At 41.0% G+C, this 27,737-nt stretch overlaps 1 protein-coding gene across 1 annotated transcript in view; it reads left to right on the top strand.

The window, feature by feature from the left end:
• The window catches only part of PRKD1 (protein kinase D1), a 200,013-nt gene that overhangs the window by 166,056 nt on the left and 6,220 nt on the right, over window positions 1-27,737 (top strand). The window contains exons 8-18 of the mRNA XM_015407677.1: window positions 1,437-1,441; window positions 3,148-3,326; window positions 5,174-5,297; window positions 7,356-7,433; window positions 8,796-9,075; window positions 18,679-18,731; window positions 19,666-19,738; window positions 21,794-21,900; window positions 22,619-22,780; window positions 24,715-24,813; window positions 26,282-26,549. Coding sequence (XP_015263163.1) covers window positions 1,437-1,441; window positions 3,148-3,326; window positions 5,174-5,297; window positions 7,356-7,433; window positions 8,796-9,075; window positions 18,679-18,731; window positions 19,666-19,738; window positions 21,794-21,900; window positions 22,619-22,780; window positions 24,715-24,813; window positions 26,282-26,549 — 1,428 coding nt within the window. The remainder of the gene's footprint in view (window positions 1-1,436; window positions 1,442-3,147; window positions 3,327-5,173; window positions 5,298-7,355; window positions 7,434-8,795; window positions 9,076-18,678; window positions 18,732-19,665; window positions 19,739-21,793; window positions 21,901-22,618; window positions 22,781-24,714; window positions 24,814-26,281; window positions 26,550-27,737) is intronic.

A 27,737-nucleotide genomic window follows, 5' to 3' on the forward strand; every position in this document is an offset into this window, starting at 1 on the left:
GTAGGGAAATGGTAGTTTTAAACAGATTATTGTTGTTAGGGTGAGTTTATGACACTTATTATAAACATGCAATTGGGAGGTGTACTTTTCCAGTTTTTTTATCCTCCAAGTTTAAACTAAACCAAGCAACCACCCTCTGAACAAATGTACAGAAAAATTCCATCCATTGAAGAAGTACTTTTTAATATGAAATGTACTTGTACAGTCATATTAGGCCTATTCCAAGTTATGGCTAAATAGCATTTTTATACTCCCAGGAGGAGTCATTCACTTTACATGTACCTGAGTACCAATAACAAAATGTACCAATATTAGAGGAGTATCCTCAGTGAGTGTTTCCCACTGTGCTCCTTCTGGGTGCACAGTCTTCTCCAAAAGCAATCTCATATGGCTAACATTGTCAGTTTTAGTGGAAAGGGTTTTTTAAATCTCCCATCAATGGTCTTCCAAATACCCACTTTGGAAAGTGCCTCTCAGGAAACTATTCAAGTGTGTTTGTGCCCCGGGGCCTCCTGCCACACTTCTCCCCCGCAGTTTCCTGCGCGTGTGACCGGGGCCATTGTCAGTTTTAGTGGAAAGGGTTTTTTAAATCTCCCATCAATGGTCTTCCAAATACCCACTTTGGAAAGTGCCTCTCAGGAAACTATTCAAGTGTGTTTGCAACCTAAACACCCATCTCACAGATTACAGAAATGTTTATTAAAAGTTGCCTTCAAAATAAGAGATCGCTGGTGGTATAAACATACACCAAGCAATGCTCATTGAGAGAACACTCAAAAATTTCATCCTGGCACAAAATGTGTATCAGCCAATAGATATAAACCCTTAAAAATTACCCTATTCTCCATGTTATGTTATTTCTGGAACAATCACAAAACAAAATTGCATCAAACACAATGGTAATTGAGTTTTAGATCTACTCATGATTTTCAAGGTGAGGAAATACCCTATTTAAGAGATTTTACCATAATAGTTCCTACTCTGTGAAGAATGGCCACCTTTAACATTTCACTCATTGCTGGTGTTCTGGAAACTATGTAGGGCCCTGTGGTGCTGCAAATAGGACCCTGGGTGAGTCCAAGCCCCGAATTGTAGCTGTGGACATGAAGAGAGAATGGGAGAAAGCACCATTGATCGATAAAGAGGATGGTGGTGGATTGTGTCCATAGATTGGATGCTGTGACATTCTTCTATAAAGCACTTTGCATGTAGATGGCACTAAATTACTAAAAATAACTGTCAAAAGTAAGATTTGAGCCTGACTTCTGTAGATGCACATTATAGATTACTGTCTCCTTCCCCACTGCATTTGCTCAGGTCCAGGCCATTACAAAAATAGAGCTATATGGCACTCCTTGAGCTGTGGCTCAGTAGTAGAGCACCTGCTTGGCCTGCAGAAGGTCTGTGATTCAATCCCCGGTATCTCCAGGGAAAAGATCTGGTAGTAGGTGATGTGAAAGACCTCTGCCTGAGACCTTGGAGAAGCGCTGCCAGTCTGAGTAGACAATACTGACTTTGATGGACCAAGCAGTTTCATATGTTCATGTGTTCAAACGAGTGTAGAAAATTTATACAATTTCACTATTCCCTGTAATGGTGTCACATGATGCCAGTATGCAAGCATACATAAATATGCATTAGGAGGAGGCAGGAAACTATGATGCACTGTGCCATACTGGGAGCCCTGTATGCATATTTGTCTGCAATGTAGTGGATGAAGCCCTATGTTTTCTAAAAGTAAGGTTAGTTAAATCTGTCATGATTAAATGGCCATTCTGCCACCTTACCCAGAAGGGGTTTTACTGCAATTGGCACACCAACTGCATTGTCATGGCAGTTAAAATGATTGCTCCCAACCCCTTTCTCTGTCTCAGGTTTCAGAAAAGGTAGAGTCAATTTTTTGCTAGCTTTGTCGTGTCCTTAGCAGCCCTTTGTTTCCTAGGTGAGTCTTTGAGGTTGTCCATCTGGATCCTCAGCTCCACTAGGTTCCTTAGCATCTTCTGAAAAGTAACATTTTTTCTTATGTTGCTCCCTTTTTTGGGCGGGCGAGTCTGGCAGTGGTACAGTGTTGCCACAGCATCGAATTGCCTCAGATAGTTGAGACAGTTCTTGTTTCTTCTTGTTCTCATCACTCTCTGATAACATGGATGCCAGGGTTAGTGTGTTAGAATCTTTACAGCTCTATCCAGAGGAGCGTCATTACATTTTAATATATTTTGAAATAATTTTTTTCGTATGTCTGCCTCTCCTCCCCCCTTTGCTTTTCATTTCACATCCATATATACTGTCCTGTTATGTAGTGATATTGCTATGCTCTTTTCTGTTTTTAAAATACAGATGTGGTCCAGGGTGCTAAGAAATAAAATGCATTTCCCCACAAGTACATAGAATCTAAAATGAAGGATATCTTTTTACAATTGGATGTAAAATCAAAGCAGGTTCTAAAAAAACCTCTGGTTCTTTTTTCTGCAGTGATAAAGCAGGAATAAACTGGATCATGTGTGAAGAAGCACTACCATGTCTTGGTCCTGACACTTTTGTGTGTTACCATGTTAGAGGAATCAAAACAGCTTTTAAAATCTATTTCATATTAAAGTCTATTTAAATTTAAAGAAGTTTTTTTAGAAGTGGTTAAGACGCTGAACTGCAGACTGAAAAGTCAGTAGTTCAGCAGTTTGAGACCCGAGTGCTGCAAGATGGAGTGAGCTCCCATCTCTGGTCCCAGCTCCTGCCAACCTAGCAGTTCAAAAGCAAGAAATTGCAAGTAGATAAATAGGTACCGCTTCAGTGGGAAGGTAACAGTGTTCCATGTACCTTGGTGTCTAGTCATACCTGCCACATGACCATGGAAATGTCTCTGGACAGCACTGGCTTTTCGGCTTGGAAACGGAGATGAGCACCACATCCCTAGAGTTGGATTCGACTGGCTTTCGAGCAAGGGAATCCTTTACCTTTACCTATCTATCTATCATCTATCCACCTATCTGCTGCAAAAATATCTTAGAAGGGAAAGAATACTTATTAGCTACGTATGGCTTCCAGATGCAATAGTCAGTTGTAGAGCTGAGCTTAATGCCAGAGTATATTTCAGATTTGTTTCTGAGGGTTTCTTAATACATTCCAGATTTGCTTAGTCCTGGTGCTGAGTCTGATGTGGTCATGGAAGAAGGAAGTGATGACAATGACAGTGAGAGAAACAGCGGACTCTTAGATGAAATGGAGGAGACTCTGGCCCATGATGCTGAAATGGCAATCATGAACCAAGGTGATAATGGAGAAATGCAAGATGCTGATCCTGACCATGATGAAAGTAACAGAATGATCAGGTGAATTTTTGCATAGTGAAAAAAATATACTGCCAGTACTGCTAGGTCTGGGGAAAGCTTGTCTGTCTGTTGAGTATGTTTTTCTCCTACCCTTCTCCATCATCTCCTCACAGCAAACCTTGTGATGGCCGCTGTACCCAGGTTATCCTTAGAGAGTATGGCTGCGGTCAGACGGCATGCTGAGAGTGGGTTAAACTGCTCCGGTTCTGACCGGATTATATTTGATCTGGATAATTGCAATCACACTTACCTCCCTTATCACACCTCACCGTGCAGTGACGTCGCTCCCCGGCGTCTACACTACCGATGCGCGGGAGCATGTGTCAGCAGTTTTTTTTATTTTTCTCAGTTTGCACATGCGCATAGGTGCTCATCTGTAGAATGGGGGGGCGAAACTACCATGGCACATGCGCAGAACCACCAGGGTGAATCAATCCAACCCCTCCAACAAAATATTTCCCTTTAAACGTTTGATCCGAAAATGGCCTCCATGAGATCCGAAACTCATCTAAACTCTAAGATAAGTGACCGTTTAAATGTCGGTTTTCTAAACACAATAACGGAACTCCACAGATGCGCGCACCGCCAACGCTCAAAAAAATGGTGGGTGAAAAGCGGAAGCCTCAGGCAGCTTTCGAGCAGGGAGGGGGTTTAAAGCGGAAGTGGCTTGACACCACACAGGGGGAAAATGTGGCTTTCAAAGGGAGAGCTGAGAAAACACCACTTTGGGACCTGGTAACGAAAGGCTCCAGGTTAAAGGGGTTTTGAGCCGGAAACCAACAGCTGGGGATGGGAGGCAGATGTTGATTGTGTGATCGTGCATATAAAATCCGTTGCTTAACTGTCATGACACCAGATCAAACGGCGTGTCTGAACGCACCCTATGTGTGTCTTGAGATCAACTAGTGAGCTTCATGGCAGAGTGGGGATTTAAACCTAGGTCCAAAACACTGAGTCCTCATTATAGTCTGAAACCCTAACCACTATTCTACATTGGCTGTGTCTCTGCAATTAGAGCTGAAAGTGGAAATTCGAAGATTGATCCAACCCAGGATTTACAGTACAATCCTAAATAGAGTTAACCCTTCTAAGTCCATTGAATTGTTTAAGCTTAGAATTGTGTGAATCTGCCTAGGACTGCACTATTAACATATCTTGTCTGCAAATATACATGAATCTCAGAGAGAATATAACTGCAGAAAGAAATGCAGATTTGATAGAACAGACCTAACATTTGAACATCTGCATAACACATTCCTGAAGGCATAATGCCAGAGCAGTACTCAAATTCAGGTTACTTAATAGCCACACTGTCTAAATAGAACCTCCATGTTCTAATACATCAGATCTCAACATCTTGTCCCCAGATGCTGAGGACAAACAACAGAGGAGGGTTTTGGGCCTCATTTCCTGCTTATAAACCTCTGAGAAGCATCTGGTTGCCACAGTTGGAAACAAGATGTTACACTATGTGGACCTTTGGTGTAATCCTGCAAGAGGCCTCTTGTGTAGTGTTGTTTGTGCTTCCAATCATAAGACCTCATTTCATAGGGCAACAAGAGTTAGATTCAGTATGTAAGCCTCTATCACTATTTGCTATGGGTTATAAGGCCTGACATGTGCATTACTGATTTTACCTCTCACAGTCTTTTCTGTGGAAATTCTGATAAATCTGACAGGATGACATCCTCCATTCTGCTTGCAATATAGCCATATAGGAGCACCTATAGTGAACTGTACAAGCATTAGACGAGTATGATCAATTGGTTTTTAATGCTTTGGAAGGACTTTTTCTCATTTTTATAAAAAATCATCTATTGCTTCAATGTATTATTTTTTGTAAACAGCCCTTCAACAAGCAACAATATTCCATTAATGAGAGTGGTGCAGTCTATCAAGCACACAAAAAGGAGAAGCAGCACAGTCATGAAGGAGGGATGGATGGTTCATTACACAAGCAAAGACACTCTGGTAAGAAAGATGTTGAGCAAAGAAATCTTCACTTTGATGATAATTATCCATTGGGTGCCCCCTATGCATGGAGTCTCTCTGGTGTGGTTATTTTGAAGCTCTGTGCAAGAGGCACTCCCCCATTCCCTTGATTATCAGAGAATTCTCCATGTGTACAAAGGATCCAAGGACTCCACAAAGAGAGAGGTTGGGGCCATCAAAGAATAATTCTGAATACACAGCCATGTGTTAGCATCATGAAAGCAGAGAAACCTTTGTGGGTTTTTTTAATTCATGTTTTCTGTTTTAGGCTTTTAAATTGAAATGTTTTTAGCTTGAACTATGTGGTTTACTACCTTTGTTGGGAAATTAGAGCCCAAAACTAGTCCAGAGGGCCAGATTTATCCTTGACACACTGCAACATATGACCAAGTTCTAGGACAATAAAATCAGTATTAGTATAATCAAGCATATTATGGAAAACCACTTTCTTCTCACTGTCCTTTTTAATAGATAAAAAGGATTTCATTGCTTTCATATATACATGATAAAAGCCAAGTGTGCAAGGCTATAGTGTAATACACATAGAAGTAGGAGAGATGAAGCTGACCACTTTCTTTGCTGCACCTTCATGGGAGTAATCCAGTTTTGTCTGATGTAATGGAGCAAAGCTGAGTCCACAATTGTTTCCTCACCTTACAACACCATGGATTATGTTGTTCACTCAGATTGTTCCAGAAACACCTTTACTGTGTAAGGGCTGTTGTTCTGATACAGGAAACTCAATCCACGTGAGGAAATAGGTTTCTTTTTGTGAATGAGCTCCACTGAAGTACACAAACAGTAGCATCTAACAACCAAGGGTGCAAGTATAGCTCTAATGCTGTAAGCATAGCTTTCTGAACATACTAATGATCCCTAAATCACTGTTTAGATGATCTGCATCATGACAGTTCTGAAGCAAAATGCCCACATATCATGATAGCCTTAATAATACAGTATCTGCCCTCCTGTACTGCATGGTCTTTGCACGCTCCTCTGCTAGCCTTGGAAGATCTAGTATATAGAATGGCTCCTTCTGTATTTGCTTGGTTCCTGGGGGGAAAACCAGTGTTGGTATTGGAAATACCTCTTTCAACATATTCTGAAACTTTTAAGATTGCTGAAGCACTCTGGAGAGCGACAGACTGCAGTTTCTCCCACATTGCTACGGTAACATCAGAAGAGATCTTAAAGTGTTGTCACAGTGCAAATAAGTTAGGTGACCTGGACTCAGTGCACACTCTTCCACTTGTTCATGCCACCTAAATAGAATTCCACACTTTCAGACACCATCAGAGTGATGGGTCTGTCAGTATTTATTACCATTTAGGTGGGGTTCAAGTAAAGAATGAGAGGCTCCCATATTGGATAGAGGCATTTATTTCCAGCTTTCCTCATCAGCTTTGTGAAAACTCCTTAAAATCTGTGTGCTTACTGATATGTTTAAAGATATGTCCAAAGCTTCACTTCCCCTCAACCGTAACGAGAGGAAGCACTAACACATCTCCATCTGTACTCCAAAGCTTCACTTCCCCTCAACCGTAACTGGAAAATAATTGCCCATTTTCTAACACTGCCACAGCACACCTTCCATTATTGTCTAACAAAGACCTGTCTGTATAATCATTATGATGAATCAGTGGTATGTGTCAGACTGAGTCCGAGCTGCGGTCAGTTGATGTAAAATTGCTGTTAGCAGTAACCTTCAGTAAACGTGATCAAATGCTAGGACATATCATACAGATATTTTGCATCAAAGCAGAAGACACCTAGTTCAATAAATTTATCACTCGAAAATATAGATTTTGGCAAAAGAACTGGATATTTTCAAAATAAGTTTGAAAATATCACTTCTAGGTAACTTTGAAAGAATGCTATGGAGCAGTTCTCTGTATTAAATATGTAATTATTCTCCACTGTAATATATCTTCATCAAATTAATCAAATTACTTTATCACATTTTGTTTTATTTCATCATTACTACAGTCTCTACTAACATTTTACTAAATGGATTTAATTGTTTTTATTTCAATACAGAGGAAGAGACACTACTGGAGGTTAGACAGTAAATGTATTACACTGTTTCAAAATGACACTGGAAGCAAATACTACAAGGTAAAAACAGCTTCATGTTGGTTATGTGTGTCACAGAACACTGACTGTGATTATATCAGTATATTGTAGTCCTTCATACTTTGCTACATTTTTGTACTGGCAAGCCTGAACTCTCCCTAGAAGCTAAAGTGACTAAACTGAGGCTATTGTACTTTGGTTATATTATGAGAAAACAAGAGTCACTGGAAAAGGCAACAATGCGAGGAAAAGTTGAAGGCAGAAGAAACAGAGGAAGACCCAACATGAGATAGATTGACTCAATAAAGGAAGGCATGACACTCAGTTTGCAAGACCTGAGCAAGGCTGATAATGATAGGTCATTTTGGAGGTCACTCATTCATAGCGTTGCATCATTTAACTATCAGGCATAATAATAGTGTTAAAAAGGGCTTCCGTTGTCTTCTAGGACAGCTGTCATAACTCTCCTTAAAGCTAAGCCACTTCTCATTGATTTCATTGTAGTTTCTAAGGAGAAATTAAATATTAAATGTTTATTAGTCAGAAAAGTGGAGTGATTATAGTACTGGGTGAAGACTGAGCTGACTGGGGTTCAGTTCCTTGATCTTGAGCACGTCTGAATACAAGAGGGTAATACAAGTCCGGGCAAAATGTGCATCAAAAGGGAGTACATTGAAATGGTAGGAAGGCACTAATAGGGGGAGACTTTGGTCTCCATGCCCAGCTCATCAGCCTTCTGTAGACAACTAGTTGGCCACTGTGTGAAACAGGAATACTGAAACAGATAGGCTGTTTTTATAACCTTTTACATTGTTCCAAAAATTAAACTTAAATTTAACTAAGTGAAGTTTGTTGCATGCTTGCACACATCCCTTGTGAATCTTAATCTTTAATTCATCCATATGTCTGAATGAGGATGCCTGAGAAAGTTGGGATTCTATACTGAGATTAAACTCAAGGTTAGAACACCCTTTGTGGAGCGAAACAAACTCAGCTCTCAGTGTGAAACTGGGATCAATGGGAGTATGTGAACATGACAACAAACTGTGATCTTGGTTTACTCTCAGTTTGTCACAATGTGTGAATGTACTCACTGTCTCACAAACAGAGGCATCCTATGCAAAGGAGGAAAGCAGAGAATCTTCACTGTGTATTTGAGGTAGCTGGAAAGAATCAGCATTTTTGGTAAGATGTGGTATTAAAATCTGAGATCCAAGAACTAGCTTTCCTAACTGGTGCAGCTCTGCAGCTATAGAATAAGGCTTAACTGGAGTCAGTGCAAATGTTTTGCCTGTCTGATGACCACAGCACAATCTTGTCCTCCATAGGCAACTGAATTAATATAGAGCACTGTGCTTATGGAAAAGTATTGTAAAAATTAGTAATAATAATTATTCTTCCCAGGAAATTCCACTATCTGAAATTTTATCCCTGGAACCTGCAAAAAACTTGAGCCTATTGCCAGAAGGAGCTAATCCACATTGTTTTGAAATAACCACAGCAAACATAGTCTACTATGTTGGAGAAAATATTGAAAATCCAGCTAGCCTTCCAGCTAATAACAGTGTTCTCACGAGTGGTTGTGGTCCAGATGTGGCACGGATGTGGGAGATGGCAATCCAGCATGCCCTCATGCCTGTTATTCCTAAAGGGGCATCCATTGGTTCAGGACCAAGCCTACACAGTAAGTCAGTGAGTTTCTATTTTAAAATAAGGCTCTAGATAAAACTGTGTAGAATCAGCCCTCTCTTGTAAGTAGTGAAATTAACTCAGTGGGGTGATCCTACATGAGCACATTTAGGCATTCTAGCTTTCACTTAATGTTGCTATCAAACAGATAGTTTACAAACTGTTAGTTTATAAGCTGTTTGGATGTCACTCTAAAATCTGGATATCGTGAGTTGTTATAGACCTATAATTTACTCTGAACCTGAAGCAAAGACTATGAATCCAAATGAATTCAGTGTCCATATATGTAAGCTTACAGCTGGTAAAATAAGAAAAATATATGGGATAAAGAGTCTGTGGGTTTCAGTAACTCTCTGCTGAAGATGTTTCAATGGACATTATTCCATAATATTTTTCTTACATTGGCCCCTGTCACACGGGCAGGAAACTGCAGAGGAGAAGTGTGGCTGTTTGCCCCGGGGCAAACTAACATGCAGTAAAGCGATCAGACCTACTGTGGAGGTTCTGTGGAGGTACTGTGGAGCTTCCGTGGGTAGGGAGAGGTGCCGATCACAACACACGCCTGCGCGCAATGAAGAAGCGCACGGCGCGGCGAACTGGTTTTCTTTTTTTGTGTACACTACGAATGCGCATGCTCCATTGGGTGCGTGTGCGCATCCACGGAGACTTGGGGGAAAAAAACCCCTTTTCCGCAAGGGGACATGGGCGGGCGCCGGATGCCACCGGAAACGCGATCAGACGCCCGCCCTTGCCCCGCAGTTTCTGGAAACTAGTACCTCCAAGGTACTAGTTTTTTGCTGCGCTTTTACGGCAGGAAGCCTCAGTTGTGCCACGGAAGCGCTACGCTTCCCAGATGTGCTGGTGAGATCGCGACCGGAAACTCCGCTTGTCTTCCGTATCTCTTGCGTGGCTAATGTTGCGTGTGACCGCAGCCATAATAGGTTTTTTGGGGGTTGAACACTATTTCTGTGATTATATTGAAAAATCAGCCGTAGTCAAAAGTTTGAAACAAGACCAGGCCAAATGGGTATCAAAAGGAGCATCTTCAAATGTTTTGCCATTTTAATGGGATGTTGAATTGCTTTGTAGCCCTGAGGTGATAACTGACATTCTTGGCTTGAGATGTATTGAGAAATATGCATTATAAAACAGAAGAGATGATAACTATGTAAGTAGCTTTTGATCCCAATAGGGCGTAAATAAATGAAGTAAATACATAAATAATAAATTATTGATCTTTCTTTAGTAAAATATTTTTTAAAAAATATTTCTCAGAAGCTTTGAAACACTTTATGCTGAAATGACTTCCTTAAAAATGAAAACAGGACAGCAAATTTTTGTTTTATCAATTTACCTTCATCCTTGGTAATACATATCCATTTTTAACAATCCAGGCCTAGCCAGTTAAATCCCATTGTTTTCAAAGGAAGTCTTATAATGGCAGTAATATGCACTAATAGTGTTCTGTTAAAGCTGTGTCTCTGGAACAATAATGATTCCACTAGCACACAGCCAAGAGATCTCTGTTTCCTGTCACTGGCATTTCAAAGGGTAAATCCATTAGCTTCCCTTCATGCTAACTCCTGCCAGTCAGCCACAATTGTGCTTCCTTCTAAAACAAGTGTGAGGATGTCTCTCCCTTTGCTACAAAGCTGGTCACCATCCTAACTTACAGGTAATTTATCATTATTTATTTAAAACATCCCACTCTTCCAAAAAAAAGATCAAAGCACTTAACAGTCTTTGAAATAATTATAATTCAAATGAAGAAACACTAATTATGACACACCCATAATAAAAGACATTAAAACACCACCTCTGTGCAAGCTACTTACATAAACTACCTCTCATTGATATCACAAGTTTTTTTAAGGCCAAAAATGTATTAATCTAAGAAAGCTATTCCATAATTGAAGTGCAGCTACAGAAAATCTCTCAGCACTGCGATCTCTCACCAAGGCTAGTTGTAGTGCCTGATGAGAAGAGATTATTGGCATAATCTGAACATGTCCATGGTCTCCACCAGGAAAGATGGTGTCTGAGATATTTGAGACCCAAGTTGAAAAGGGTTTTTAAGATAAAAATCAGCACCAGAAACCAGAAACAAACTAGAAGCTAGTACAGTTGTTTCAGCTTTTTCAATATATTATTGAATCTGTCCACTTTGTAGGCAGTTGTATTTTGCACCAGGTGAAGTTTCCAAGTTGTCTTCAGAAGAATGCCTGCATAAAATGCTTTACAGTAATCTAGCCAGTGACCAGTGAGGCTAGGTCAGCTGGGTGTAGAAGGATAGGGAAATATAACTGGACATAAGCACTCCTTTCCAAAACCTGCAGAAGTTTTTCAAAGAGCTATTGAGGAACCAAGACCAACCAAAGCCTTTTTACATGTTCGAAGAGAGGCAATTTTAAGCTACCTAGCACAAGAAGTTTGACACGCAGCCCCCCCCCCCAGTAGAACATCATAAAGATAGAGCCCGTTTAATGTGTAGATGTCTCCAATGGCTTGAGGTTTGCTGGACGAAGAACTGTGTAGTGTTTTCCTTCTATGGTGCTGCAGTCTGACTCTGTCAGCCTAACTAAAGGCAAAGCTGTGCCCTGTCATGCCTGCAGTGCAGCCCGACCCCGTAGACCCTGACCCCGGGGATTCTGCGCCCTCAACGTCCAAGGGTGAGCTCCCTGCACCCCTTGAATCACCAGACCTAAGTCTTGCGGAGGATGAGCCCCAGCTATCAGGAGAGTTTACACTTGGAGCCGCACCGGCAGAGCCAAGCACAAGCACCACGCCTCCTGATTCCCCCCCCACCGGTGGCTCGTTTGCGCGATCAGAGGTGACGGGACATGGCGACCCGGCGTAAGGAGGCGCACATGTGAGGTCGACATCCTCTAAGCCGAGAGTACTGAGCAGAGCCAGGACCCTGTTAGCGGCCGGTAATTGGCTAACAAGCAGAACGGGCTTTTTAGGCGGCTCTCTCAGATTCCCAACTCGTGCTGGCAACTAATCTCATAGACAAATCACTGCACCCCGGATCCTGCATTCCTGTCTCCTGGTTTTCATTCTGACTTCCCGGCTCCTGACTTTGGCTTGTATGAGGTTGTTTCCCCAGCTCCCTGACTTCGGACTGTGTATCCTGACTTTTGACAAACGGCTTTCGGCTTCTGAACTCTGCTTGCAATCTCCGGTAACCCTAGACTGTGTTTTGACTTGGTATTTTGGACTCTGCTCACGTTACTCTGTCTTATCTGGTGCCCTGACCCTGGACTGTGTTTTGGACTTTCTGTGCCCTGCCTGGCCCACCAGCACAATCGTGACATGCCCTCACTTTATATGGCTACTAAGAGTTCATGCCCTTTAGTAACCACATACGTAAATGGCCTGTCTTATTGAGTCCCAATATAGGAAAAAGACTTAAGATATAAGAACAATAATTTGTTTGTTTTAAAATAAGCAAGTGCTCATGTTTACTGGATACTTCAGAGAGATGCTTCTCACTAATTTATCCCCCATAATTGTTCCTGCTTATTCTATATCATACTGTAATGGTAAAACCTCACCACAGATAGGATGTGTATTGAGGAGAAAGGGTCTGTGTTACTTGCATGGCAGAGAGCCAGTGTGGTGTCGTTAAAGTGGCAGACTACAATACGTGAGATCAAAATTCAAATCCCCATTCTGTTGTGGAATTTTGTTGCATCTCCTTGGGCCAGTCACATGCTCTCAGAGGATAAAATGCAAAAAGGGAGAATGAGATACGCTGCTTTGGGTTCCACTGGTGGGAAAACTGTTAAAAAGTTAGAGTACCTTTCAGAGGTAGTGAGAGATAGAATTGGGGGGGGGGGGGCAAGGCAGGAGACATGAAATCCCAAGGCAAGGAAGATAAACCTTGGCCTCCATGTCCTGCTTTTGGAGGGCATCTGTTTGGCCACTGTGTGAAATGGGATAAAAAACCATAAGTTATCACTTATTCATCTCATCAGATGCACTAGCCTCTTCAGACATACAGCAAGCAATTTTTTGCTTAGGTCAATCACTGCCCTATTAAGAACATAAGAAGAGCCCTGCTGGATCAGACCAATGGTCCATCTAGTCAGGAGGAGTCCTTGGTGAGGCACCTTGTCAAAAACCTTTTGAAAGTTCAAGTATATAATGTCTGCTATGCCCACTGTTGTTTACATGCATGTTCACTTTCTCGAAGAACTCCAAATGGTTGGCTTCCTTTTGCAGAAGTCATGCTGATTTCCCCTTAGTAGGCTTTGTTCCTTTATGCCCCTAATAATTCTACTTTGATTACAGTTTCTACTAACTTGCCTGGGACAAATGTCAGGCTGACTGGCCTGTAATTCTCTGGTTCCCCTCTGAACCCTTTTTTAAAAATTGCTGTAACATTTGCTACTCTCCAGTCTTCTGGTACAGTTACTGAATTAATGATAGATTTATTTGTTTGTTTGTTTAATGCCCTCCCCTGCCCTCCCCTCTGAAGCAGGTTCAAGGCCGCTTACGGGCCCATTGGCCTCATAAAAACATTAAAACAATTAAAACAAATTAAAATCATAAAAACAAATTCAGACGGTGCTACTTATATACGGCGGCAAAAAGACTGCCTTTATCAGCCACAATGGGGGAATCTGGCCAGCAATAAATATACAGCTGGTGTCTGGCTCCTTAGCACATAGTTCCTTAGTGTGGGCAAAGACGTTAAAGCAGGAAGCCAAGAGTGGATTATAGGGCATAGGTTACTCCGTTGATATTGGGCAATTTAATGTGGCATCTCAATCAAACACTTGTCGGAAGAGCTGCGGCTTGCAGGCCCTGTGGAATTGTGATAAATCCCACAGGGCCATGATGTCCCCAATGAGTTCATTCTACCAAAGCAGAGCCACCACTGAGAAAGCCCTAGCCCTAGTTGTAGTCAGCCTGATATCTTTAAGGCCATGGAGGACAAGGAGATTTTGTGATCATGACTGCAGTACTTTCTGGGGAACATATGGGAAAAGGCAGTCCCTCAGGTATGCAGGCCCCTGGCCATATAGGGCTTTATAGGTAAGAACCAGCACCTTGAATGAACCCAGTATGCTATAGGTAGCCAGTACAGTGCTTTCAGCACAGGCTGAATGTACTCTCTCCAAGGGAGACCAGTAGCAGCCTGGCCACTGCTTTCTGCACCAGCTGTAGCTTCTGGATTTGGGACAGCAGATCTATGTAGAGAGCATTGCAGTAGTCTAGTCTCAAGGTGACCATTGTGTGGTTCACTGTTGCCAGGTCATCACGTTTGAGGAAGGGAGCCAACTGCCTAATCAGCCAAAGATGGTAAAAGGCCAACTTGGCAGTGGCCGCTACCTGGACCTCCATCATTAAGGAAGCATCCAAGAGCACTCTCAAGCTCCCAACCTCTGACGCTGGCACCAATGGCGCCCTGTCAAAGGTCAGAAGTAGGATCCCTAACCACAGACCACCCCAACTCAGGCACAGGACCTCAGTCTTTGTCAGATTTAATTTCAGTTGGCTCAGCCTAAGCCACCCAGCCATGGCTTGTAATGCCAGGTCCAGATCTTCTGGTCTTGAGTCAGACTGGCTGCCCAACAGCAGACAGAGGTTACATATACGGGTCACTAGATCAACTATTTCACATTTGAGTTCCCTAAGAACTCCTGGGTGTATGCCATCAGGAACTGGAGACTTATCAGTTTTTAATTTCCCCAACAGGTCTAGAGCTTGATCTCTCATCACCTCAATTTGACTCAATTTGTCATCTCCTCTTCCTAAAAATAGTGGCTGTGGAAGGGGTAGTGTATTTGCCCCACACATTCCACAGTGAACACAGAAGCAAAAAATTCTTTGGGCTTCTCTGCCATCTCCCCATCTTCCTTTAGCAATCTATTTATTCCTTTGTCATCCAGGGGTGCAACTGCTTCTGTGGCTGGTTTCCTGCTCTGATTATATTTAAATTTTATTTATTTGTGTTATTTATAGTGTGATTTTCTCACATGGACTCAAGGCAGATTACACATAGTGACTGAGTCGGCTGAAACTTAACCCGGCGAAGACGGAGGCCCTGGGCCTAGGTCGGGTCGGTTCAGGGTTGGGACTCCCTCTCCCGACCTTCGATGGGGCGCCTTTGGTGCCAGCATTGGTGTTTAGGAGTTTGGGAGTGCTCCCGGACTCCTCTTTAACGATGGAGGCCCAGGTAGCAGCCACTGCCAAGTCGGCCTTTTATCATCTTCGGCTGGTGCGGCAGTTGGTTCCCTTCCTTGACTGTGATGACCCGGCTACAGTGATCCATGCGACGGTCACCTCGAGGCTGGACTATTGTAATGCTCTCTACTTGGGGCTGCCTTTTTCACAAATCCGGAAGCTGCAGCTAGTGCAGAATGCAGCAGCCAGGCTGTTGATGGGTCTTTCTAGGTGGGACCACATCCGGCCTGTGCTGAAGGCACTGCACTGGCTGCCAATAGTGTACTGGATCCACTTCAGAGTGCTGGTTCTTACCTTTAAAGCCCTTTATGGTCAGGGTCCGGCATACCTAAGGGACCACCTTTCCCCATATGTTCCCCTGAGGGCACTACAGTCCGGGGGGGGGGCACATCTTTTCACTACCCCAGGCTTCAGGGACGTCAAATTTACCAAGACTAGGGCCAGGGACATTTTGGTGGCGGCTCCTACGTGGTGGAATGAGCTTCCAGAGGAGATCCAGGCCTTGTGGGATCTTGTGCAGTTCCGCAGGGCCTGCAAGACGTAGCTCTTCCACCAGGCTTTTGAGTAGGAGCCGCCGCCGCTACTGTTCCACCAATGCACCACCACCGAAAATTGGCAGAGATACCATCAGGGTGCAAGCGGGCCCTGGGAAGAAGACTGGTTATCTGCCGCTTTGGAACTTACATCATTGGTCCGGATCCACCCTACCAGAACCCACCATGGAACTGGGAACATCAGAGCACCAGCACTTTGTTGTATTATTATGTTTTTATCTTGTTTTTATCTCCAATTGTTAGCCACCCTGAGCCTTAGGGGAGGGCGGGATATAAATTGAATTATAAATAAATAAATAAAATCAACAGGATGGGATAGTCAATAATTAATGCATTAGGATATTAAAAGACTAGAAACCACCAGAAAGAACAGGAGCATACTATAAGTGTTAATATGACATATTAAGTGGTACAGAAGTTACATAATAGGATTGTGTTTTTTGTTGTTCAGTCGCACAGTTGAGTCCAACTCTTCACGACCCCATGGACCACATCACCCCAGGCCCTCCTGTTTTCCGTCGTGCTCCAGAGTTTGCTTAATTTCATGTTCGTTGCCTCGATAACACTGTCTAACCAGCTTATCTTTTGCCATCCCCTTCTTCTTTGACCTTCAATCTTTCCCAGCATCAGGGTCTTCTCCAGTGAGTGCTCCCTTCTCATTTGGTTGCCAAAGTATTTGAGCTTCAGTTTCATTATCTGGCCTTCCAGGGAACAGTCAGGGTTGATTTCTTTTAGGATTGACTGATTTGATCTTCTTGCAGTCTAGGGGACTCTCAAGAGTCTTCTCCAGCACCATAATTCAAAAGAATCTATTCTTCAGCGCTCGGCCTTCCTTATAGTCCAACTCTCGCAGCCATACAGTACTACTAGGAATACCATTGCTTTGACCATACAGACTTTTGTTGGCAAGGTGATGTCTCTACTTTTTATTATGCTGTTAAGGTTTGCCATCGCTTTCCTCCCAAGGAGCAGGCGTCTTTTAATTTCATGGCTACAGTCACCATCTGCAGTGATCTTGGATCCCAGGAATGTGAAGTCTGTCACTGCTTCCATGACTTCTCCTTCTATTTGCCAAAGAGTGATGGGCTGGATGCCATGATGTTAGTTTTTTGGATTTTGAGTTTCAAGCCAACCTTTGCACTCTCCTCTTTTACCATGAGCAAGAGGCTCTTTAGGTCCTCTTCACTTTCTGCCATTAGTGTGGTATCGTCTGCATATCTGAGGTTGTTGATGTTTTTCCCAGCAATCTTAATTCTGGCTTCTGAATCATCCAGGCTGGCATTTTGCATGATGTACTCTGCATATAAATTAAATAAGCAAGGGGACAATATACATCCTTGTTGTGCTCCTTTTCCTATGCTAAACCAATCAGTTGTTCCATATCTGGTTCTAACTGTCACTTCTTGACCCTTATACAGGTTTCTCAAGAGACATGTGAGGTGGTCTGGTACTCCCATCTCTTTAAGGACTTGCCATAGTTTGTTGTGATCCACACAATCAAAGGCTTTAGCGTAGTCAGTGAAGCAAAAGTAGATCTTTTTCTGGTACTCTCTTGCTTTCTCCATAATCCAGCGAATGTTGGCAATTTGATCTCTAGTTCCTCTACCTCTTCAAAACCTAGCTTGTACTTCTGGCAGTTCTCTATCCACATACTGCTGAAGCCTAGCTTGTGTGATCTTGAGCATGACCTTGCTAGCGTGTGAAATGAGTGCAAAATAACGCTAAGTAAACACTTCAGTGGGAAGGTAACAGCGTTCCGTGCACCTTGGTTTTTAGTCATGCCGGCCACATGACCACGGAAACGTCTTTGGACAGCGCTGGCTCTTCGGCTTTGAAACGGATATGAGCACTGCAACCCTAGAGTCGGATTCGACTGGCTTCCGAGCAAGCGAACCTTTACCTTTACCTTCATAGGTCGCTGATTTGGGGTACTGAGTTTTAACTACTTATCTTAAATCCTGCTACCCTGAACTAAATGACAGGTCCATTGGGTGGCATCTTATAGTGGCTAGGCCTAAAAGTAGGATAACTAAGCAGCATTCTAATCCATCTTCACCACTGACCCCTGAGGTGCCAGTTTACAGAGAATGGTGAATACCTCAGTTTCACTACCATCACCCAACTGCTTTCAGTGTAATATATGTTTATAGCTGTGGTGGTGTGAAATAGATCAAGCAGTAGATTCTTTGTCTCCAACACCACTGAAATCTATGCATATGAATAGTGCAGGGGTGGCCAAACTTGCTTAACAGCCACACAAAATAAACATCAGATGTTTGAGAGCCGCAAGACACTAACAAATATTACACACACATTTTTATTGGAAAATATGCAAATTTGCTTTTTATTAACATTAATTTAGACTGTGTCTAAATTAATTTAGACAGTTTGGCCACTCCTGGAATCGTGTGACCTGTTTTAATATATGTTGTTTTATACTGTTTTAATTGTTTTTATATTTAATAAAGTGTTGTGATTTTATGGTGTCTTGATTTGTTCTGTGATCTGCCCTGAGACTGCTTGCAGGGAGGGTGGAATATAAATTGAAACAAACAAATAAATAATAAATTCTGTATCTGACATGTATATGATCAGTGCATATGGTCCATGTATATGGTTAGTGAAGTGAATGCTTTATCTGTTCCCAGACCCCCCCCCCAGCTCACTGTGAAATCACCACATAAATTACCCAATGGTCAGAAAAAAAACAATTATGGTTAGAGAAAGTAATCATTGCTCTCTTAATTGTGCCATAGACTGGGCTGTTTGTGATTGTTCAAATGCAGCTTCTTTTATACCTGTGTGCAGGCACAAACACACATACACAATAATTACTGTACTTTTCTTTCTAGGAAATATATCCATCAGTATTTCAGTATCAAATTGCCAGGTCCAAGAAAATGTGGTAAGTGTTCTGAGTGTAGGTGCCAAACATGATAAGTGCACAGCTTGCTGGATCATTGATCTGTTTGAAAAACGTTAAGAGGATGTCTCTTTCGCCATTTTCTTTCCAGAAGCATAAAAAAATAGCCATTGAGAATAACCTTCAGAACACTTTTATTGTTCCTTCAATGTGCAGTCCTTTTCTCTTTGGCCACCCTACACTAGGGCTATACCTGTGTAATTACTCTTTGAACAAACATACATCAAACCTAAACACATGTGAAAGTGAAACCACATGATTTTCCTCTAAAAAAAATCCAGAAAGCAGAAGCTTTACATGGAATTATGTTAAAATCCTACCTTCCTTTTCATTTGTCTTTGGGATTCCTCCCAATGAGCTGTTGCCCTTACTGGGTCTTAGAAGAGCTCTCTAAATCTAATGGAGCTTGATGAAATCATTAGATCATGCCTTTAGGCCTCTACATAAATCAAAATGTGCACATTGCAGAGCTGGCCCTTTCCCCCCATAGTGCCACAGACACATATGGATAGAAGGAACAAATGAACAAAGTCATCAAATACCATTGCAGGCTTCCATGGGAAAGACCTGACCTACATCACTGACTAGCTTTGTAGAATCCTATAGGTTGTATTACATTCTCAGTAATGTAATTGTGTGTATAAAAACCTGAGACCTCTTCAAAGATATAGTAACACCCAGTTTAGTAAGAACCACAGCTTGTCTGAAGGGTTTCCATAGCTGGCAGAGCTCACAATGAATTGGTGAGTAACATGAGAAATCTGCAGTGATTCCGCCTGAATAGAACATAACTTCCATTATGTTTGCACAGAATCTCATGGCATCTTTATCTGGTGCTTTAGCTTCAGCTGAGCAATTTAAATTTTGGTTTGTGTCCATACTTGGTACTTAACATGCATTATATTTGTACCAACAGGATATCAGTACAGTTTATCAGATCTTTCCAGATGAGGTGCTGGGATCGGGACAGTTTGGAATTGTTTATGGAGGTGAGACGCACAGTGGCTTTGAAAACGGGGAAGAATTGTAATGCCTCAGATATTTAGGTTCATGATAAAGCAAGACTTTTGTAAATCATAGGAATGTGGTAGAGAGAGAAGAAAAGAGACATATAACATGGCAGTTCCATAATCTCAGCTGCACTTTCTTGGTTTTTGATATTGAGGAAAACATCCTGCAACATGTCCTCTTTTGGATGTTAAGGTTCTCTCAGAAGCAGAAGTTAATTTTCCACTTTGGTTCTCTTATCCACCCCATTCTTCATATCATCAACGATCATATTTTCCTTATACTCGTAATTTTGGCCTTCCCTGTCTCACTGCTGCTTGCCACAGACCACCTGAGCGCTCATTGGCTAAAGTGGCATAATCTTACAGACTGTGCCTGGGGAAATAATTCATGCTGGGTCATGTAATCTATTTTTAATAATTCATGCTGTGATAGTAATCTATACTTAGGTAATTGTATAGTGGTTAGAAAGTATAACCCAGATTTCCTTGCCCCATGGACCTGGGCAATATATTAGTGGCACTAGGTCCTCCTGACTCCTAATCTGTTTTCTTTTCATCTTGCTGTTTAATTTGCTTTAGTTCTACTTAAATGCATCAGTAATGTGACCAAAAAATGTTTACAGATTCCAAGAAATTTCCTAAATGCATATCCTGGCAATTAGATCATCTTTTCAAGAAGTCAAGCAGATTTTTTTAAAAGGATAAATGTTTTTCAACCTTAAAACAGCAGTTTCTAGCACTTTCTGGGTGTTTCCCCCCTATTTTGCAAAGTACATAAAATGTGGCTTGCTAGGGGTGGTTATTTTTTATTTATTTTTTTGGTCCCCATTCCCTTTGCATCCAGTGGGGACCTCTGATCTGAATAAGACTGGGGGTTAGGACTTTGAAGTCAGGGAAGGAGACTAGAGGTTCAATTGTACCTTCATTTGAAGACAGTGCCTACATTCTTGCATACTCTGTGTTTTTTGGGGGAAGAGCCTAATGGGTTTGCTGAGCTTTCCCTCCTACAATGGTGTAAATCAGGCTGCTCGGAACTGTGAACAGTGCCTAAAAACCCATTCATTTTGACACTCCTGATTTGCATGCCCAGTTTGTGGGCCAAACAATACGAGATGCCCAGTTATGTGCAGTATGTTTCAATGTTGTTTTTGTTTTACAAACTATACATGTGGGGCCCCTACAAAGAAATGGAACATCAACCCCTGCTTTGGTTTTTTGGGGACGAGGGGGAGGTATTGTTAAAAATCCTCTTCCAAACTTCCTTCTGACACGAAGGGAAAATGTTCAAGTACTTGCATTTTATCCATTGCAGATTGGAGACGGGTAGTTGAAGACAGCATTAATAGAAGGTGCTAAGGATCCCCTCCACCAGTGTCCTCCGTGTCTTTGTAATATTAAAAATTAAAAGTGTCATGGACAAACTACATGCAACCGAGTGTCAAATGTAGTCTCCCCTCCTTCCCAGCATATCTGTGTCAAATGTGAGTGACAGCCTGTGTCATTTGGCCCACGCCTCTACCTCACCAGGATCATATGTTTGACTGTACTCTTTTGTGCCACTAATTGTAGATTTTGGTTATAGTAGGAAAGGCCTAGAAGACATAGTCCAAGAGAAAATTGCCTCCCAGTTGCTTTGATTGTTCAGCCTCTGACCTGGAATGATATTCAGTGCTATTATCTTTAATAGCAGGAATCCTGTCTTGTAAACCACAATGTATAATTTGCATGCATAATAATTCAAGGCTGTGAATAAAACCCCACAGTGCTCAACATAGCTCTGCTTACGGTCAGTGAGATGCCAATGAGGCATTTCTTGTGACACTGCATCTTAAAACACTGTGTATTTTGTATTATTTTTAAATGTGTACAAAGATTTTATGAACCCAAATAAAAATACCCGAATGGCTTAGAATATTTTTTTTTCAGATGAGACCTTGACAGTTAGGTTTTGTATAAAAACAGCAAACTTGAGCTCTAGAAAGGTGAAGCTTCTGAGAGCTGATCATGTTAATTGGCATATTTTTCATCAAACAGGAAAACATCGCAAAACAGGAAGAGATGTAGCAATTAAAATCATTGACAAACTGAGATTTCCAACTAAGCAAGAAAGCCAACTTCGTAATGAGGTTGCAATTTTACAGGTATCTTTTATTTAATTACCAATTATATCCTGTATGTATTTAATTTAGAGCAGGGCAATAAAACTCACTGAGAACAGCTTTCAGTGGTAGAAAACTATGTAACTAATTATGCATTGAATCTTTGGCTAAAGTTCTCAAGTGATATATCTTTGAAATAATATCTAATCTGCTTTAAATACAGGAACTTTTAAACCAAAATGTTAGTGACTTACTAATGAGAGAATCAGCAGTAGGGAAAATGACATGCACTTTTAAGATAATCTTACACCATTATTATTTTGATAGATGGCTAATCTATCCTTTTGTCTGTCCCTACACATCGAGCAGTAATATATTGTGAAGTACTTCATATTCCCTTATTTTGAACTCTGAACTGAATTATGGCTATACTCATAATTTTTATAATAACTATTAAAACCATAATCTCTTTTCACTCAGAAGTTTATGATTTTAGATCCAAGAGCAGAAAACTAGATGCATCTGGACAATAATGCCGCCAGTAGCCTTTTAAAAATCAAACTGTTCAGGTGGTTATAAGCACTATTGTGCTTTATAGGCACAGCATATTGCTACTAGCCCTTTCTGTTTGGTTGTGTTTGAGCTAGAGCCAAAGGGCTTGAGAAATGAAAGGCTATATAATACCCTTATGTTTCCTGAGCTGTGTCTTTGGATCTAGACAAATAGAGCTCATTCAAATAATGTTGATCTTTAATAATAGAATCTGCATCACCCTGGGGTTGTAAATCTGGAATGCATGTTTGAGACACCAGAAAGAGCGTTTGTTGTTATGGAGAAGCTCCATGGAGACATGCTGGAAATGATCTTGTCAAGTGAAAAGGGAAGGCTGCCCGAGCAAATAACCAAGTTCTTAATTACACAGGTAAGAGCCATTAAGGAATGTCAGATGTTAAGTTTCTTTTACAGGGATATTCACTTACAAGTTTTAAAAATATCTTCAGATATACCCTTGATATGGATGACAGGGTCCAGTGCAGGTTTGTTGAGACATACAGAGAAAGAGAGAATGTTACTGAAGGAAGAACTAAGAGTGAGCTTGATAGTTGAGATATTGAACTGGAAAGATATTGGGGCTTACACTATTACTAAGTACAGTTTATGTGTATCAAATTAATCTTGGACTGTAACTTTCTCAGTAGTTTCTCTGTAGAATTCTACATCACAGAGGAGCTAAGTTACAGTGGAATCCAAAGCTTTCATTAATATAATGAGTTTGTGGGAGTTATTTTTTCCATCTTCCCCTTCTGCCAGAGCCCATGGCATCCTCCCTAAAGCTGATGAGGATGACTGGGGGACCATTTAGAATAGGGATTCCCAACGCTTGGCGCCAACCAAGGGTTTTTTAACAGTGTGTGAGGCCAGGTGGAGTGCTTACCTAACAGGTCTTCTGACTGGCCACTGAAGATCTGATCGGCTGTGCAGATTAATATAACATTTTTAAGTGGCAGCTGCCATCACAGTGTGTATTTTATTCTCTCTCACTCCTTTTTCCCAGTGTATTTTTAATTACCCCTCTTTTCCCCTGCACATAGGCTTCCTCTGTGTATGTAGCTCTGTCTTCTGCAGCAGTCATTTTGTGGTTGCATCCACCACCCTGTGTAAGAATTCTAACGATGCTCACAGGCTCACAAAGGTTGGGGACCCCTGCTCTAAAATATATACCATTTGATACAGAAGACTGCAGCAAGAAGAGGGATCTGTAAGTGGAAGCTATATATGAACAACCCTTAAGTAATTAATTCTTCAGGTCACAGAAAAGTGAAAAGTGATTTTGACTGACTCATAACTCTTGCTGCAGCCTCTCTGTGCTGCTTGGGATATGGATCTAGAGGATCCGCTGACCCTCAGCAATGTTTTTTCTAAGGGTGCCAGGAGCTCTGGCAGAAGGGGAAGGAAGTAAAACTCATTGCTAATGGAGTAAAATGCATTGGTCATTTGTGGAGGCCTCAGACCCAAATCTTACAGTCCAGTGCTAGGCTATTTTGAGGACAGCTCAGTGTAAGATTTTAAAGGTTAATCATGGTCTACAATGTGGGCTCCATCCATGTATGGAAGCAGGACTGCACTCACCAAAAACTGCAAGGCAAGTGCAGATAGCATGCATATTTCTGGTGGACTCATCTCCTATGCACTTCGAAAGTGTGCAAGAGACCTTGCCAAATTGCACATCTCCAAACCAGGGTGGGTGGCAGTGATGTTCATATTCTTGTAGGCAGCATTCATACTGGCATGTGTTATCAAATCTTGAGTTTCTGGTGTAGCATAAATTAGCTCATTTTGAGGTTGTTGGGTTTTTTTGGAATTGTTCCATAAATATTCTCATCTGCTTTGAGACTTTATCCAGGCTTGTGTAATTTGGCATGCACTGCTATGTGGCACTGCTTCTGAGCAATCCAAAAAGTTTGTAAAATTATTCTGCCTATAGTTCACATTATAGGGTGCATTCTTTTCTTTTTCATCCTCTGAACTAGATGATCAGCAATGGTAAGGAAAGAACTTCCTCTCAACAATAGGAGGCCATGTGTAGGCCTGATGTAGTGTTACTAGATTTCTTTGTGATAAACGTGAGATATTGCTTTACTAGGGGACCTGTTCAGCAGCACTGACTCTCTCAGTTGTTGTCTTCATGTGTTTACATGATTTTGAATGGGAACATAAAATAAAAGATCACTTTAATAAAACTGTAGTCTTTGTACTTGCTGGTGTTTTGTCTTACATCCAGGAGATGTATTAAAACATCAGTAAATATTACACAAACTCTCTAAGTTATAGCATAGTTGATTTGTTTTCTTATAGATCCTGGTTGCCTTGAGACATCTGCATTTTAAAAACATTGTTCATTGCGATCTGAAACCAGAAAATGTATTACTGGCATCCGCTGATCCTTTCCCCCAGGCAAGTAGAAATAATTCACTTTGAACAGATATAATCAGCCATCTATGAAAATGAAGCATAGTTACCAAAAGTGCTTTGTGATGAATATTTTTAAAAGACTGGTTTTTCATAAAATAAATAAGTGAGAAATTGATTCTCTTTAGTATGCTAGAAGTTACCAGCTGTGATTTAGGCACTTTTCAAGAATCCTTTCTATAGCCCTTATTGTTAAGAAGACATTTAACTTACTAGATGCTCTTGCACCTCTGTGTACCTGTAAAAATTGTAATATGCACAGTCATGATTTTCACCTGTAGCTTGAACTATGCATGCCCTGGTCACATGTGAAATCCTCACATTTCTAATTGGGCAGCCTTGTTGGTCCACTTAATTCTCTTACTCAGTCCTCCAAGTCTAAATTTAAGGTGGCTTGCTTATGTGTAGACGGATTGTCACTAAAGAATTAAGTAAAAGAAGCAGTGGCATATGGTCAATGTCAGGACAATTGCAAGCTACTGTTTTGCTAACAGTTTTGAGAAATTTCTGAATACCATATAGTAATCCACTACATTAGCCACGGCCAGGAGGGCAGGGTATAAATGTAATAAGGAGGTCAGCAAAGTATATTCTCCTGAATTATCAAAGATTTCTGAGTAATTCACAATCCTCTGGCCAAATCTTTTAGCAAGTACTATAAAATTAATCCCAGCTGAATTGATCCCTTGATCTTTGGAGAGTCTCTGAGTTGCATCTATGTAATTCATTAGATCTTTCCTAACCTCATCACTGGGTCCTATACTGCTCTTATAGCCATTATAATCAGTTTCCGGACAAGAATATCATGTCAATTTATCCCAATTTATTTTATTTTCTGAGTTAGAGATTGCAGGGGAGCATATAAATATTAGTAACCACTTTTTGTGTTCAATTTGCACTATTATTGCCAAACCTATGGATCACAGTATAGTAATAGAGACACAGATGCAGCCAATGTCAGAGACATCAAGCAGGTTAGACCTGCCTTTTCCCTGCCTTTGCCATTAGAGGGTCGTGCCAGCAGATTCATAGACTTCTTGCAGGAACCATTCTTTTATCAGTCAGTTGAGAGGGCCCATCAGATGATACTGAAAGGTCTGTTGAAAATATAATAAATCTAACATACATTCCTAGTTGGCACATTGTGACTTGTATACAGGAGTATTGCAGAAGGTGATGGTGCTTAGCTTAAAGCTTGCTTGGCCAGTTTATGTGGAAAAGGGTCAGCTGTGTATATCACCATGCAGGAACATGCATTCAGCTATTAAATTGTAAACAGATAGCACAAATCAATCATTGCATGGAATATATACTCTTTGAACACAGAAACCACTTGTTTGCACATGTTGTAACACTTTGGGACTTTAAACATGCATGAAAACATCAAAGTAAAAAAACACCATACAGATGTTATTTATAACACGCTTACCTTGTTAACCTTTGTACCAAACAGGTGAAGCTTTGTGATTTTGGTTTTGCCCGTATCATTGGAGAGAAATCATTCAGGCGTTCAGTTGTGGGCACACCAGCCTATCTCGCCCCTGAAGTTCTGAGAAACAAAGGTTATAACAGATCACTAGATATGTGGTCTGTGGGGGTCATTATCTATGTCAGCCTTAGTGGTACATTTCCATTCAACGAAGATGAAGACATTCATGATCAAATCCAAAATGCTGCTTTCATGTACCCACCCAATCCTTGGAAGGGAATTTCTCATGAAGGTATTACTTTTTCATTTTAGTACACACTTACTTACAAAAAAATCAAGCATTTATGGCCACATATTGATGTAATTTTATATAAAAATCAGCATCCAGTATAATTAATGCTTGAAAACTATTTCTTGGCAAGTTCATTTGGCAAACAAAACTATGGTTTATTGTTGAATTAGTATTAAATGCTTGTTTTTGTTGGGTAATGTTAGGACAGTGTGTATGTGTGTTTTATGCACATGCTTAAGAGGAAGAGAGTTAAATCTGATTATATTGGGTGGTTTAACCCTCCCTCTCATTAACAGCATTAGTTGTTAACATCAGTGTAGTGCTTTATATAATCTGACAAAATGAACTCTAGCTTCTGAAATCTCATGGCACAATAATTTGTTAGTTTGGAAGGGCCACTACACTGGTAGCAACAGACAACATGGATGGCTCTTTGGTACTTGTTTTGCTAGCAACATGGCTACCTCTTTAGAATGTGTACAATTCTGGTGCCATTCCATTCTATCACGTACCCACACAAATCCCCTTCTAGGGTATATTTAATCATGTTACACATTTTGATAGAATCTGATTACTGTTCACAATATCTGGAGCTTGGAACATAAGTAGTCAATGGTGTAGAGTCAGAAACGACAACAACAAATTTATTCACAGCAAAAAGCCAGCACTCTAATACAACAAACTAACTCAAACTAAATTCATACAACCACAAGCATAAATGAAATATTTAAAATGAATATCAAATAGAGCAAGCATGTAAAACCCGTTAAGTCATGTAACAAATTACATCTATTCATCTTTCACTAGGAGCTTTCTAGTCCTTACAGCTAACCAGCCAAATTTGGCAAGTTTAGCTGTAACCTTGGGGCACCTACTTTCTAAAAGGTTCTTCAGCAATTGCATCTTTTGACTAGTTGAGGATACAGTAGTTGTAGAGAGTGGGAGAATATCACAAAAGTGGCTATATGCCCTGCAGTCATATATAACATGCATTAAGGTTTCAATTCCGTCATTCCAGCAGTGACATATACAATCAGCAAGGGTTTTTTGTTTTTTTTATTAAACCTCCCCTCTGTAACTGCTGAAGTGAGGGCATCCCACCTCATGAGGATAAACGTTCTCCTTAACTCATGATTTTCTAGATAAAAAATATAGGGCATAGGCACTACCTTATACAATGGTTCTAAA

Source organism: Gekko japonicus, unplaced genomic scaffold, assembly GCF_001447785.1.
Source record: "Gekko japonicus isolate JY-2015 unplaced genomic scaffold, Gekko_japonicus_V1.1 scaffold1565, whole genome shotgun sequence".
In the NCBI taxonomy this organism is placed as follows: Eukaryota; Metazoa; Chordata; class Lepidosauria; order Squamata; family Gekkonidae; genus Gekko; species Gekko japonicus.